General features: G+C 38.9%; 1 protein-coding gene across 3 annotated transcripts in view; it reads left to right on the forward strand.

Moving 5' to 3' along the window:
• Stag1 (stromal antigen 1) overlaps nt 1-16,149 on the forward strand; it is a 371,976-nt gene that overhangs the window by 347,826 nt on the left and 8,001 nt on the right. For all 3 annotated transcript variants that reach the window (XM_032910192.1, XM_032910191.1, XM_032910190.1), the window contains 4 exons: nt 6,780-6,985; nt 10,701-10,875; nt 12,641-12,751; nt 13,293-13,407. In XM_032910192.1, coding sequence (XP_032766083.1) covers nt 6,780-6,985; nt 10,701-10,875; nt 12,641-12,751; nt 13,293-13,407 — 607 coding nt within the window. The remainder of the gene's footprint in view (nt 1-6,779; nt 6,986-10,700; nt 10,876-12,640; nt 12,752-13,292; nt 13,408-16,149) is intronic.

The following is a 16,149-nucleotide window of genomic DNA, read 5'->3' on the forward strand; positions in this document are numbered from 1 at the left end:
GCAATTATATGAGGTCCCATTTGTTGAATCTTGGTCTTAGAGCATAAGCCATTGGTGTTTTGTTCAGGAAATTTTCTCCAGTGCCCATATGTTCAAGGTTCTTTACCACTTTTTCTTCTATTACTTTGAGTGTATCTGGTTTTATGTGGAGGTCGATGATCTACCTGGGCTTACGCTTTGTATATGTCTATCAGAACGGATCGATTTGCATTCTTCTACATGCTGACCTCCAAGTGTACCAGCACCATTTGTTGAAAATGCTATCTTTCTGCCATTGGATGGTTTTAGCTCCTTTGTCAAAGACCAAGTGACTATAGGTGTGTGGGTTTACTTCTGGGTCTTCAATTCTATTCCACTGATCTATCTGTCTGTCTCTGTACCAATCCCATACAGTTTTTATGACTATAAAAGGTGATTCTTGCAGAAGTTCTTTTGTTGTTCAGTATAGTTTTCGCTATCCTGAGTTTTACAAATTGCTCCTTTTATCTCTATAGAGAATTGAGTAGGAATATTGATGGAGATTGCATTGAATCTGTAGATTGCTTTTGGCAAAATGGCCATTTTTACAATATTAATCTTGCCAATCCATGAGTAGGACAAGTGGATATTAGTCATAAATAGAAAAGAACCATACTATAATCAAAAGACCCAAATAAGCCGAAGGAAGGAAGGCTGAATCTTCCTCAGAAGGGGAAACAAAATAGATATAAGAAGTGGATGGAGGGAGGGATGGGAGTTGTAGGGGTGATAGGGAAAGGAGCAGGATACAGGATAATCCAATGTGGGGAGAGCAGGGCAGACAGAATGGAAATAAGCAGTGAGTTGGGAGCAACTGCTAGGACAAGTCAGCGACCTATGATAAAAGGAGGCCCTTGGGGGCCTACAGAGGGCACACTAATTAATACTTTTAATAGTAGGTAATGTGGACATAGCAATGGCGTTTGGATGTAACTAGGAATGACTCCCAGTGGAGGAATAAAGATAGCAACCCCCTACAAAACGTTTGACCTAAAAGGTGTCTTGCCTACAAAATATGCAGGGACAAAGAGCAGTTTCTGAGGGAATGGCCAACCAATGACTGCCCCAAACTGAGTCCCATCCCATGGGCAAAAACCAAGAAGCAATCCTTGACAGTATTAATGATACTGTATTATGCTTTCAGACAGGAGCCTAGAAAACCTGTCTTCTGAGGGGCTCTAGTCAGTTGCTAGTGGAAAGTGATGCAGAGAATCACAGACAAACAGATGGAGCTCAAGAAGTCTGGCAGAAGAACTGAGGGAAGGATTGAGGGACACAGGAGGACGGGGCTTCAACAATAAGACCAACAGAATCAAGTAACCTGGACCCTTGAGAACTACTGGAGACTTAATTACCAACCATAAGAAACAGATATGCAGCTTGCTCTTCATGTGGGTATCCCAAGAACTGTGGCTGGTGCTGTCTCTGAAACTGTTGCATTCCTACCTGCAGATCCCATTCCTCAACTGTGTAATGGAGGTTCTGTTGTTAAAGTCTTGTACCCTAATTGGTTCTTGGTTTTTCAATAAAGAAGGCTGGGAATCAATTGCAGGGCAGAATGTACAGACAGGACTTCCTGGTCTCAGGGAGAAAGGAGAGGCAGGCAAGGAGAGAGGGCTGTTCTGTCATGCTTTGGATGAAGAAGGCAGCAGTCACTGAAGGCCTTCATGGGAGAGGAGGAGAGCTATGGCCTGTGGCCTCTACTGTAGTTGGGTGGCCAAGGGTGTTTGATGGGGCCTGGGTTTGACTAGCCAGTGAGTTTAGGGAAAGCGAGAAACAGATAATTTGGCTAAGGAAGGCTTGTTTAGGCAGTCTCCTATCTGGGCTCAGGAATTCTACCACAGAAGTCAAGCTGTGAATTGATAAGCTGCATATGTGTCTTTTATCAAAGGATTCAAGGGACTCTGGAGTGAGCTGGTCACAGAAAGTCACCTCCAGGATCTTAGGCTGAGAAGAACATAAGGGAAACCGGGAGGGGCCAGAGCATGGTCTGAACCCAAGCAAAGATAGGAGTGATTTTAAAATTGCACTCAACACAATTGCACTACCTTATCTGACTTCACAGGGAGATATGAACCTAGTACTGCAGTGACTTGATGTGCCAGGGAGAAATGGGTTGGAATGAAGTGTGTGAGAAGAGGAGGGGGAATTCTGGGAAAGATCTTTGTGAGGAAGAACTGGGAGGAGAGAGGGACTGATATTGGGATGTAAAGTGAATGAATACATAAATTAAAAATATTAAAACATCTGATAAGACATTGGTAACTTAAAAATTAATGTTGAAAATGTCTTTAATATAAATGAATGAAAAAGTTCTTTGGTTGTTAAGTGTGGACTTGGAACTAAGGTGTAATGTAAAGGAGAGGTAGAAACCAAGAAAGTGTGGATACAGGCATCCAGCACAGTAAAGATGAAGGTTTGAGAAGAAGGGCATCTTTGTGAAGAACAGGGATCCCACTGTCCATATTTTCATGTGTTTCAAGAGTGAGAGTCTTCAAGACTTTTAAATCTTCATTTTCTTTCATGCTATTTCACATTTATACATTCCAACACAGATTTAAGTTTTAAAAAAGCATGAGGTGACCATGGCTGTGATTCATCTGGTACAGTGATTGCCTAGCACTGGGTGTGTGAGAAGCATCATAGACCCCAACAGCACATACAATAAGGTGGTAATTAATGCCTATAATCTCATAACTTCACATGTGAAGTCAGGATATCATATATTCAAGGTCATCCTCAACTACATAGCAAGAATGAGACCAGCCTGAGATATATGGTATTTTCTTTAGAATAAAATGTCATATGATTATTTATGTTATCATTATCAATAATATAAAAGTAGAATTAAACTTGGTGCATAGTGATAAAAGCCTGTTGTAGCATCTGTAATCAACAGGGTTGCTGAAGAGACAACAGGATGATGCTCAGTTCTGCAAAGAATTTTAAAAATATAAAATTAAAGGGGATGTGTTTGTGCATAAAGATGATCTTTCATTGTTTCTTGGTCTGTGAAAAATTATTATAAAAAATTTACTTAATAAAATATGTAATAGAAGTGAAATAACATAGTCACAGTACATGTTAAATGGGTTTCATTAAGGTACACTAAGGCTGCCCTAGGAGATATTCCAAGCAAACTTCTCACTCTTTGACTGTTAATGTAACAGAAAATTTCATTAGTGTAACAGAATATTGTGACTGTTTTATAACTATGATGAATTTAGCAAAATTATTCATAGGCATGACTGTAATCAACACTACTGTTTATATAGAGCCTAATCCATCATACACATGTTATGATATAATTCCAGAGATTTTATAATCAACCTCATAAAGGTATCTCAAAATAACATGTCATCGTGTGTGTGTGTGTGTGTGTGTGTGTGTGTGTATGTGTGTATGTGTGTGTGTGTGAGTGTACATGTATCTGTGTGAATTTACAATACAAATATGTATCTATTGAAATTATTGAAAAACAGGAAAATTGAAGTCAGTTCTAGAGATCATTTTGAAAGTAAATAGCAATGCTTAGATTGCAGATGATAGCTGAGACTTTAGGTTTAGTTCTTGCTACTGCATGCACAAGTACTCACTACCCCCTTACATACAAAGATCACATATATTTGCCTACAAGTCCTACAAGTCCATGTCAGGCCTACATGTACAACCACTGCTTAAGCATTCAGCATTTTATCTAAAACCGAGACACTTGGTTGGGATTGCATTGAATCTGTAGATCGCTTTTTGGTAAATGGCCATTTTTACTATATTAATCCTGCCAATCCATGAGCATGGGAGATCTTTCCATCTTCTGAGGTCTTCTTCAATTTCTTTCTTCAGAGTCTTGAAGTTCTTATTGTACAGATTTTTTACTTGCTTGGTTAAAGTCACACTGAGGTACTTTATATTGTTTGATTCTATTATGGAAAATTGTCGTTTCCTAATTTCTTTTCTGGCTTGTTTCTCTTTTGTGTGAGGAAGGCTGATTTATTTGAGTTAATTTTATACCCAGCCACTTTGCTGAAGTTGTTTATCAGCTTTAGTAGTTCTCTGGATTAGAACTTTTGGGATCTTAAATATACTATCATATCATCTACCAAATAAGTGTTTTTTGACTTCTTTTCTGATCTGATCCCCTTGATTTCCTTTTGTTGTCTGATTGCTTTGGCTAGAACTTCAAGAACTATATTGAATAAGTAGGGAGAGAGTGGGCAGCCTTGTCTAGTCCCTGATTTTAGTGGGATTGCTTCAAGTTTCTCTCCATTTAGTTCAATGTTAGCAACTGGTTTGCTGTATATAGCTTTTACTATGTTTAGGTATGGGCCTTGTATTCCTATTCTTTCCAGGACTTTTATCATGAAGGGGTGTTGAATTTTGTCAAATGCTTTCTCAGCGTCTAATGAAATGATCATGTGGTTTTGTTCTTTCAGTTTTTTTATATAATGGATCACGTTGATGGTTTTCCGTATATTAAACCATCCCTGCATGCCTGAGATAAAGCCTACTTGATCATGATGGATGATTGTTTTGATGTGCTCTTGGATTGGTTTGCCAGAGTTTTATTGAGTATTTTTAAACCCGATATTCATAAGGGAAATTGGTCTGAAGTTCTCTTTCTTTGTTGGTCTTTGTGTGGTTTAGGTATAAGAGTAATTGTGGCTTCATAGAAGGAATTCGGTAGTACTCATCTGTTTCAATTTTGTGGAATAGTTTGGATAGTATTGGTATGAGGTCTTCTATGAAGGTCTGATAGAATTCTGCACTGAACCCGTCTGCACCTGGGCTCTTTTTGGTTGGGAGACCTTTAATGACTGCTTCTATTTCCTTAGGAGTTATGGGGTTGTTTAACTGGTTTATCTGTTCCTGATTTAACTTCGGTACCTGGTATCTGTCTAGGAAATTGTCCATTTCCTGCAGATTTTCAAGTTTTATTGAATATAGGCTTTTATAGTAAGATCTGATGATTTTTTTAATTTCCTCTGAATCTGTAGTTAGGTCTCTCTTTTCATTTCTGATTTTGTTAATTTGGAAACACTCTCTGTGTCCTCTTGTTAGTCTGGCTAAGGGTTTATCTATCTTGTTGATTTTCTCAAAGAACCAACTTTTGGTTCTGTTGATTCTTTCTATGGTCCTTTTTGTTTCTACTTGGCTGATTTCAGCTCTGAGTTTAATTATTTCCTGTCTTCTACTCCTCCTGGGTGTATTTGCTTCTTTTTGTTCTAGAGCTTTTAGGTGTGCTGTCAAGCTCCTGTTTCTTTCTGCAGGCACTCAGAGCTATGAGTTTTCCTCTTAGCACAGCTTTCATTGTGTCCCATAAGTTTGGGTATGTTGTACCTTCATTTTCATTAAATTCTAACAAGTCTTTAATTTCTGTATTTCTTCCTTGACCAGGTTATCGTTGAGTAGAGCATTGTTCAACTTCCACGTATATGTGGGCGTTCTTTCCTTATTGTTATTGAAGACCAGCTTTAGGCCGTGGTGGTCTGATAGCACGCATGGGATTATTTCTATCTTTCTGTACCTGTTGAGGCCCATTTTTTGACCAATTATATGGTCAATTTTGGAGAAAGTACCATGAGGAGCTGAGAAGAATGTATATCCTTTTGCTTTAGGATAGAATGTTCTATAAATATCTGTTAAGTCCATTTGGTTCATGACTTCTCTTAGTCTGTCTATGTCTCTGTTTAATTTCTGTTTCCATGATCTGTCCATTGATGAGAGTGGCGTGTTGAAATCTCCTACTATTATTGTGTGGGGTGCAATGTGTGTTTTGAGCTTTAGTAAGGTTTCTTTTATGTATGTAGGTACCCTTGTATTTGGGGCATAGATATTTAGGATTGAGAGTTCATCTTGGTGGATTTTTCCTTTGATGAATATGAAGTGTCCTTCCTTATCTTTTTTGATGTCTTTTAGTTGAAAATTGATTTTATTTGATATTAGAATGGCTACTCCAGCTTGCTTCTTCTGACCATTTGCTTGGAAAGTTGATTTCCAGCCTTTCACTCTGAGGTAGTGTCTGTCTTTGTCTCTGAGGTGTGTTTCTTGTAAGCAGCAGAATGCAGGGTCCTCATTGCATATCCAGTTTGTTAATCTATGTCTTTTTATTGGGGAGTTGAGACCATTGATCTTGAGAGATATTAAGGAATAGTGATTATTGCCTCCTGTTATATTCATATTTGGATGTGAGGTTATGTTTGTGTGCTTTTCTTCTCTTTGTTTTGTTGCCAAGACGATTAGTTTCTTGCTTTTTCTAGGGTGTAGCTTGCCTCCTTATGTTGGGCTTTACCATTTATTATCCTTTGTAGTGCTGGATTTGTAGAAAGGTATTGTGTAAATTTGGTTTTGTCATGGAATATCTTGGTTTCTCCATCTATGTTAATTGAGAGTTTTGCAGGATACAGTAACCTGGGCTGGCATTTGTGTTCTCTTAGGGTCTGTATGACATCTGTCCAGGATCTTCTGGCTTTCATAGTCTCTGGCGAAAAGTCTGGTGTGATTCTGATAGGTCTGCCTTTATATGAGAAACTCACAATCTTTTTGAGGCAAACTTAATGTGTTTTTGTATGGTGTGTGTGTGTGTGTGTGTGTGTGTGTGTGTGTGTATACATATATACAAATAAATATTTAAAGCAGATAAACATACACACTCACACATGCACCCTTACTAACACATCCTCCCCTTTTGAAAGGACCAGAGGGATGTGAAGCAGAGCTGTAATTGATACTTAAAGTCACTGCTGCTATCTGTGTGTTCGCAGCCATTCCTATCTTGAAAAATTCCTCACTGAGCAGATGATGGAAAGGAGGGAGGATGTATGGCTTCCACTCATCTCATATAGAAATTCATTAGTCACTGGGGGTGAAGACGACAGAATGTCTGTGAACAGTGGAAGTAGCAGCAGTAAAACTTCCTCAGTAAGGAGTAAGAAAGGAAGACCCCCACTGCACAGAAAACGAGTAGAAGGTAAGTCCTCCAGTGGGCCTGGCTTACAGAGATAACATAGCAAATGATTTATTGAAACAAGATGCTGTAGGACATGATGTCATTACATATTTTGCTACCAACTGAATATACAAGGACAAAGGTTATATACAGAACGAGGCAGAAAAGAAACTTAATGAAACAGAATATAGAAGACACAGAAAAAAAAATGAAGCAGTTATAAAGATCTCTAACTTTGTGACCCTAACTCGTTCAGTTTTAAAATAAGAGTCATTATTTTAAAATATGAAAAGTTTAGAAAACAAAAATAAAATACAATTCATCTTAAGCTGAGTGTGGTGGTATATGCTTACAGTCCCAGCACTTGGGAGGATCTGGAGTTCAGGGCCATCCTCAGCTACTTAACAAGTTTGAGGCCAGCCTGAGCTACATAAGTTAGATTCCTCTCCCCTGCCCCAGTGTATCTTACTAGTAGAGGATTATTGGTAATCTGAGAGTATACCTCTGTAATAAGTTATACACTCTAAATTACATTTACAATTCTGTCATTGGTTGTGTAGTTTATTTTTATGCCCCAAGACAGTGGTAGCCAAATCTGATTTATAATACAGCTTTCTAGACAGTAGGGAATAGGAATTTGAATTACCATGAAAATCTGATCAACATTTAAAAAGAAAAAAAGACTAAAATTGCACTGTTAAAATATTTCTCAGAGGGGTTGGGGATTTAGCTCAGTGGTAGAGCACTTGCCTAGCAAGCGCAAGGCCCTGGGTTCGGTCCCCAGCTCTGAAAAAAAAAAAAAATATTTCTCAGAACCTTAGCAAGGGCTGCTTCAGAGTAAACATGCTTTATTTCTCAGACGGCCTTTGCCTTCCCCATGCTTCTCCTCCTCCTGATTAGTTCTCACAACTTCCTCAGCACTGCACCTCTGCTGCCTAAGGAAAAGTAACTCACCAGAGGTGTGCTGATTCTGTGGCACACTTAATTATAACTTAAAACCAATGTGCCTTTCCTTATTGGAGAAGATACTGACTAGTGACGAAAAGCAAAGTTAGTTTCCTATTTCAAACCTGGCTTTCCCATTGTCAGCCATGTGACATTCGAACATGTTAGTTTAGCCCTCTCTGAGTTTTATTAACTAATCAAGTGAAAGAGATCAGAGTATATAGCATATCCAGCATCAGTTACCATGAATACCAACTGAGATACTCCTGATAAAACACAGTACACACGTCACTGGGCACAGTACTTGGCCTATAAGTAGCATCCAGTCAATGTTAGCCACTATTTTCAGGATGTTCCCAAAATCCCATAGTAATGCTCCTTTAGTACTAGTCAGACTAAATCACATTGCTAATGTTAAAATTTAGCAAAGTCTCATCTTTGAGATGTCCTTTCATATTTCAGCTTTGATATTTCTAGTCATATATATATATATATATATATATATATATTTGCAGTTGTCAAACCCCCTTGAAACTGGAGTTACAGACAGTTGTGAGCTGCCATGTTGCTGGGAATGGAGCCCATGACCTCTGGAATAGCAGCCAGTGTTCCCAACTACTGAGCCATCTTCTCCAGCCCGTTTTTCATGCATTTTATCATTTGTAAATTTTACATTAATCAGTTTAGTTCCATGCTGTTATGCAGATTTGACAAAGAAAAAAGTAAACCTTAGAGAATTTAAATTACCATATATAATTCACTAATAAACTGTCAAGGCTAGCATTTTTAAGACTCTAGGACATATATGTATACTAGGTAACCACTTTGGTAACTGGTAAATTATAAAAGAAAACTTGGCTGTGGGTTTGTGTGATATTATCAGGATAGGTAGTGTAGCCAAAGCCCTTCGATGGCAGTTTCACTTGTTGGAGTTGAAGATGTTTTAAGAACTGTTTTCACTGAAGAATCTTTAAAAGGTTAGAAGGTGGATTCAGGGAGAGCAAGCTTCTAAGGTAATTAAGTCTCCACTGGGCACCTCCACAAACACTGGGCTAAGTGCTACAGCTAAGAATTAATTAATTAAAAAAAAAAAACAGAAAAACAAAAAAAAAAAAACATTGACACCAAGGAGACAAGGAAAGGGACAGGCAGTTTCAGTTCAGCTTGGTCAGTTCTCTTAGCCGAACAACAGGAGGCTCCAGAGTGATCACCACATTTGAAGAGGACATGAAATAGAAAGCCAACATGGCTAACACGGTCTTTACAGGCTTAACAACTACATTATGCCAGTCTTTTGACCATAAAAATGTTGCGTACTAGAAAACAAAAGCTTAGAGTAAATACCCAATAAATAAGTGTGAGTGAATGGTTAAGCATGTATTTAATATATTCAGAAGTGGGCATTAGTAGAATGGCCTGAACCAAGTAGTAAATCGGTATTTTTAGGGCCAGTCCAGAATGTGTATGTGTATCTGACAGAATATAAAAACCTAAGAAACACTGGGAGATAGAAGTGTTTGGTAAATGAACCTAGCAGGCACATCTCTTGAGACTCACAATACTTTTGATTAAGATATTTCTGAATCATTTTCTAAATCTCATTAGAATAGTTGCAGAGGTAAAACTAATACACTCTGCATTGTTTTATCAGGATGGCTTAGGTAGGCAAATAGTGTTTCCTGCTCCAGTCTTTACAAAAGTAGCCTCAAAAGGAGGGAAACGTGACACATCACTTGCTAGTGCAGGATAGTATATACTTAAGTTCTAGGTAATAGAAATGATTATTATTTCCTTAAAGGGAATAGAATTAAAAGCTAGATAAAGCAACCAGGCTCCCCAGAGGGACTTTATGGCATATAAACGCTGAGCTTCTCTATCGCCACACATACAACCTGGCCCCAAAAAAAAAAAAAAACCAGCTTCTCTTGTCACGAGTCTACACTTGAATTGGCAGCATTTGCTGATTTTTCTGTAAAAGCCAGCCAGTCTTAAGATCTACTACCTGGGACACCTTGTGGGCTCAGGCAGTAGGTCAAAAGGCACAGGAAGGTTGCTGAGGGCTTTAACCTTACTCTTTTTTTTTTTTTTTCCGGAGCTGGGAACCGAACCCAGGGCCTTGCGCTTCCTAGGCAAGCGCTCTACCACTGAGCTAAATCCCCAACCCCTTAACCTTACTTTTGTAGGGCATATAAATCCTCAAAGATAAGGGAGACAGGAGTTGATGTGGTGTTTGGTAACTATGATGAGATAATAACCTCATTCAATCCCTGTGGTTTAAGAGGCCAAGTACTAATATCCTCATTTTAGGTATAGAAAACTGAACTCTATAAGATGTCATTAATATGATACAGAGCCAAACAAGGGAGTTATGGAACTGGGTTTGCTCTAGCCGGGCATTTGGCATACCTCATACCTGTAATTCCAGCATGTTGGAAGCTAAGGCAGGAAGAAAGATCAGGAATTCAAGGCCAGCCTTAGCTACATGACCTTTTTCAAAAAGAAAAAAGAAAATACCACAAAATTGAATGTAAGCCAGGCATGTTAGCACATGCCTGTATTCCCAGTACTTGCAAGGTGGTAGATACAGGAAGGTCGGGGGTTCAAGGACCTTGTTTCATGGTGAATTTGAGACCAGCCTGGGCTATAGGAGACTATTTAAAAAACAAAATAGTAAAACGAAATAAATAACTAGGTAGTCTAACTGTAGAATTGTGCTTTTCAAATCTATTATAACTGCCACCAAAGTTTGTTCTATGTCTGATAGTTTGAGACTTTAACTGAAATTTTGCAGATGAAAGTCTGGATAACACATGGCTAAATAGGACTGACACAATGATTCAGACTCCTGGACCCTTGCCAACCCCACAGCTCACCTCCACTGTACTCCGAGAGAACAGCCGTCCCATGGGGGAGCAGATTCAGGAGCCTGAGTCTGAGCATGGTTCTGAACCAGACTTTTTACACAAGTAAGTACTAAAAAGCTTCATTTTCTTGGCACAAAACCTCAAAGGGAAACTAAGAAAAGCCAAGCATGTTGGTGGTGGTGAGGTCTTGCAGGAATGAAGGCACGATGGAGAGTAAATAGATAAACATCTGCAAAAACCACTGCGGACATGCTTTCCTCAAACTCAGACTTTTCTCAATCTAGTGGGGCAAGCTTCATATTGAAATAGCCTCAATTTTCTTATCTTTCAATATCCATTGGTCATTTCTCCACCTATAGAGAATGTAGGAATGTGTTAAAATGAATTTTAAGCCTAGGAGGTCTTTGAAAAAAATGAAAAATATTAACTATCAGTGTTTATGATAAATGACATATGTGTATATGCTAGGAGTGATACCAACTCCTTGCCCAGTCCCATATATTACTACAAAGTATCTTTTTGCTCTTAATTCTTTGATAATTATATTTTCCTTAAAGGAACAAGTTCACAGGCCTTTGAATAAACAGTGTGTCTAAGTGTACCTATTTTGCATATTTATTGGGTAGATGTTTCTCAGGAACTTGGAAAAAATGCTTTCTCTCTCTTTGACAAGAGCCTGTGAGAGCTTCGCTAGGCTGTCTGTAGTGGAGCCTCAAATTGATTATATCACCTTTACTATCCATTTAATGATTTTCATTTTAAGCTAGGCATGGTGGCAACAAACCTGTAGTTCCAGTATTTGGCAGGTAGAGGCAGGAGCTCAGAGCTAACCTGAGGTATACAGTGAATTTGAGACCAGCTTGGGCTACATGAGGCTTTGCTTCAAAAGAAAAAACCTAATTTTGTGTTATTTTTGCACTCAGTTTGAAAGTTCTATGTTCTTTACACGTATTTCTGTATATATTTGGGATAATGATGTGAGTTTCACTGACCTAAGTAAATTAATATGTTGAAGGTAGAAGCAGTTTTAAAGTAGTTCAGACCCGAGTAAAGCTATAAGGCAGCTTTACCCGCAAAGGCTCTTTAGAACCGGAGGGGTAATCTGTCAGACGCTGTGTAACCGTTTCTCAGTGCTAGTAGGCATCAAGAGTTTTGCCTGTGTCCAGCCTCTTGCATAGATAAGTATGCCTACTGTACGTCCTTCAGGGTTAGTTCTCCTTCCTTAAACAACCTGCCTTGCTGTCCCAACTACCATTTGTCAGTCCAATTGGCCATGGATGGTTTTCTGTTCTCTGCCCTGTGTTTATCCGTCGTATCAACATGGTAACTCCCAAAGGATACAAAAACAGCTACTTAGAATTTTATGGGACAAATTTTTATCCACAGAACCACTAAATGTACCACCTATAAAATGGGAAGAGGGGCATATGTATACTGTTTCCATCTTCCTTTAAATGGAGAATACAGGTGAAGATTGGACTTCATAGCACTAAGAAGTTGTGCTATAGGATTTCTGAGTTCCACCCTTTTCAGTGCTGGAGCCAGCATCACTGTGTTCTTCGGGGCCTTGCTGCCTAGCTGTGTATACGTGAATGGCATTGAATCACAAGTCTGGAAATGCTCTTATTTGCCAGAGATTGAGGCATAAAGTGAACACATAGCGTACAGGATTAATAGCACCCTAGCCTGTTTCTTGTGCAGACTTAGTGATATTTGGAGGCAATTAACTTTGTTATTTACAAAACAATGGGATAAATTTAAGTCCCTTACATGAAGATTTAGCTTGAAACCATGGTTTTAGTAGCATGAGGCTAATTCTGTGTATACATTATCTGTTGCACAAAATAAATAATAGTATTCTCTCTAGTCCCCAGATGCAGATCTCTTGGTTAGGCCAGCCGAAGTTAGAAGACTTGAATCGGAAGGACAGAACAGGAATGAACTACATGAAAGTGAGAGCTGGAGTAAGGCATGCTGTGTAAGTGTCAAATTGAACATCACAAGGAACAGCAGCTGCATGGTGCTGGCCACTTAGATGTCTCTGCTTCTTAGTAGCTAAATAAAAGGAGTTCAGGATGTGCTTCTCAGCACAGGGTGACTGCAGAGGACATGGGCTCTTGAAGCTTCCTGCATTCAAATCCTAGTGCTGCCACTCTCCAGGTTCATAGACACAGCCAAGCTTTAGACATTTTTCTCTTGGGTTCCTTATTTGTAAAATTCAGATATGATTGAACAAAATTTGGAAAGAACTGATATATAGCTAAATATTTCACTGTTTTATATATTTTACTGTTTATATATTTTTTCTTATAAATTAATTCTACTTCTTATAAGTTGAAGTGAAAATTCTAGTGAACCAAAGGAATAATCCTTTTCTTGGGCATAATCTTAATTTTCTTTGAGTTCTGTATAACTTAAATAATCTATAGGTCATAATTAGAAAGTGTGCTATCTAAGAAATATCTGGTACTCCCAAGCTGGGCAAGTCTCAACAGCTTTCTAAATACCTTTTTTACCAGTCGGGGTCTAATGGAGGAAGATGCTGAGCCCATCTTTGAAGATGTGATGATGTCATCACGGAGCCAGTTAGAAGACATGAATGAAGAATTTGAAGACACCATGGTTATTGATTTGGTAAGTGATTTACTAGTGTGTTTGTTAGTTTGTTTATATATAATATATAAGGGGATTGGAGTTTAAAATTATATTCTTGCTATAGAGAAGCCAAGTTGAGGACTGGTGACCTTTATTGGACATCAAAATGAGCTTATTAGGTAGCCCGAACCTCTCTGATCCTGGCCCACAGCTCCCTAATCCTGTGGGAGAGAGAGAGCTGCTCACCCGAAGTATGGGCAATCCTGAGACTGCAGGGCAGGACAGACTGCCACTTCTGCCTACCTTTGCCCACATCCCTGGCCCAAGAGGAAACTTCATAGTGCCTCTGGAAATGGGAATATAGGAGCAGTCAGCTGCAGGAGCCCAGTAATCCAGATCTGCACCCAGATCTGAACTGAACTGGTCAAACAGCTCCCTGTACCCAAATCCTGTTGGGGGTGGGGGAAGAGCTAGACCCTCAGAGGGGCAGACACCCCCAAGAACCAAGAGGAGACTACTCTCTACTCACCTTCCTGACTCAAGAGGAAAAAGCCTAGCACCATCTGTGGCCCCTGCGCACAGGAACGTAGGAGCAGTAGGAGCAGGAACCTTCTGGTTGCTTTCCTCACAGAGAGCTGAAAGTCAGCTGCCAGGAATGAATACACACCTGAGAACAGAACACTCTGTTCCCATAACTGGCTGAAAGAAAACAAGAAAACAGGTCTTCAGGAGTGCTGGCACACAGGCCCACAAGAAAGTCAAGCCACCATTAGAAAACAGCAAGAATGGCTAACACCAGAGACAACCTGATGGCAAGAGGCAAGTGCAGGAACCCAAGCAACAGAAACCAAGACTACTTGGCATCATCAGAGCCCAGGTCTCCTACCAAAAGCAAACACTGGATATCCAAACACACCGGAAAAGCAAGATCTAGATTTAAAATCATATTTTATAATGATGATGGAAGACTTTAAGAAGGTCATAAATAACTCCCTTAAGGAATTACAGGACAACACAAGTAAACAAGTAGAAGCACTTAAAGGGGAAGCACAAAAATCCCTTAAATAACTACTGGAAAAAGCAACCAAACAGGAGAAATAAATGAACAAAACCATGAAGGAGTTAAAAATGGAAATAGAAACAATAAAGAAAGCACAAAAGGAGACAACCCTGGAGATAGAAAACCTAGGGAAGAGATCAGGAGTCATAGATGCAAGCATCGTCAACAGAATACAAGAGATAGAAGAGAGAATCTCAGGAGCAGAAGATATCATAGAAAACATTGACACAACTGTCAAAGATAATGGAAAAAGCTCCTAGCCCAAAACATCCAGGAAATCCAGAACACAATGAGGAGAACAAACCTAAGGATAATAGGTATAGAAGAGAGTGAAGACTCCCAACTCAAAGGACCAGTAAATATCTTCAACAAAATCATAGAAAAAAGCTTCCCTAACCTAAAGAAAGAGATGCCCATAAACAAACAAGAAGCTTACAGAACTCCAAATAGATTTGACCAGAAGAGAAATTCCTCCTGTCACATAATAGTCAAAACACCAAATGCACAAAACAAAGAATATTAAAAGCAGTAAGGGAAAAAGGTCAAGTGACATATAAAGGCAGACTTATCAGAAATGCACCAGACTTCTCACCAAACACTATGAAAGCCAGAAGATCCTGGACAGATGTCATACCCTAAGACACAAATGCCAGCCCAAGCTACTATATCCAGCAAAACTATCAATTAACATTGAGGGCGAAACCAAGATATTCCATGACAAAACCAAATTTATACAATATCTTTCTACAAATCCTGCCCTACAAAGGATAATAAATGGCAAAACCCAACACAAGGAGGTAAACTACACCCTAGAAAAAGCAAGAAATAATCTTGCAACAAAACCAAAAGAGAAGCACACAAACAGAACCCCACCGCAAAATACGAAGATAACAGGAAGCAACAATCACTATTCCTTAATATCTCTCAACATCAATTGACTCAATTCCCCAATAAAAAGACACAGATTAACAGGCTGGATACATAAAGAAGACCCAGCATTTTGCTGCCTACACGAAACATAACACTACCTCAAAGACAAAGACAAACTACCTCAGAGGAAATGGCTGGAAAACCACTTTCCAATCAAATGGTCTGAAGAAGCAAGCGGGAGTAGCCATTCTAATATCAAATAAAATTGACTTTCAACCAAAAGTCATCAAAAAAGATAAGGAAACACACTTCATATTCATCAAAGGAAAAATCCACCAAGATGAACTCTCAATCCTAAATATCTGTGCTCTAAATAGAACAAGGGCACCTACATACATAAAAGAAACCTTACTAAAGCTCAAAGCACACATTGCACCTCACACAATAATAGTAGGAGATTTCAACACCCAATCTCATCAATGGACACAGAAATTAAACAGAGACATGGAGAGACTAACAGACATTATGAACTGAATGGACTTAATGGATGTTTATAGAATATTCCATCCTAAAACAAAAGGATATACCTTCTCACCACCTCATGGTACCTTCTTCAAAATTGACCATATAAACAGGCACAAAACAGGCCTCAACAGATACAGAAAGATAGAAATAATCCCATGTGTCCTCTCAGACCACTACAGACTAAGGCTGCTCTTCAATAACAATAAGGGAAGAACGCCCACATATACATGGAAGTTGAACAGTGCTCTACTACTCAGTGATAACTTATGGACAAGGAAGAAATAAAGAAATTAAAGACTAATTAGAATTTAATGAAAATGAAGGTA

The sequence above is a fragment of the Rattus rattus genome, chromosome 8 (assembly GCF_011064425.1).
Source record: "Rattus rattus isolate New Zealand chromosome 8, Rrattus_CSIRO_v1, whole genome shotgun sequence".
Taxonomy (NCBI): Eukaryota; Metazoa; Chordata; class Mammalia; order Rodentia; family Muridae; genus Rattus; species Rattus rattus.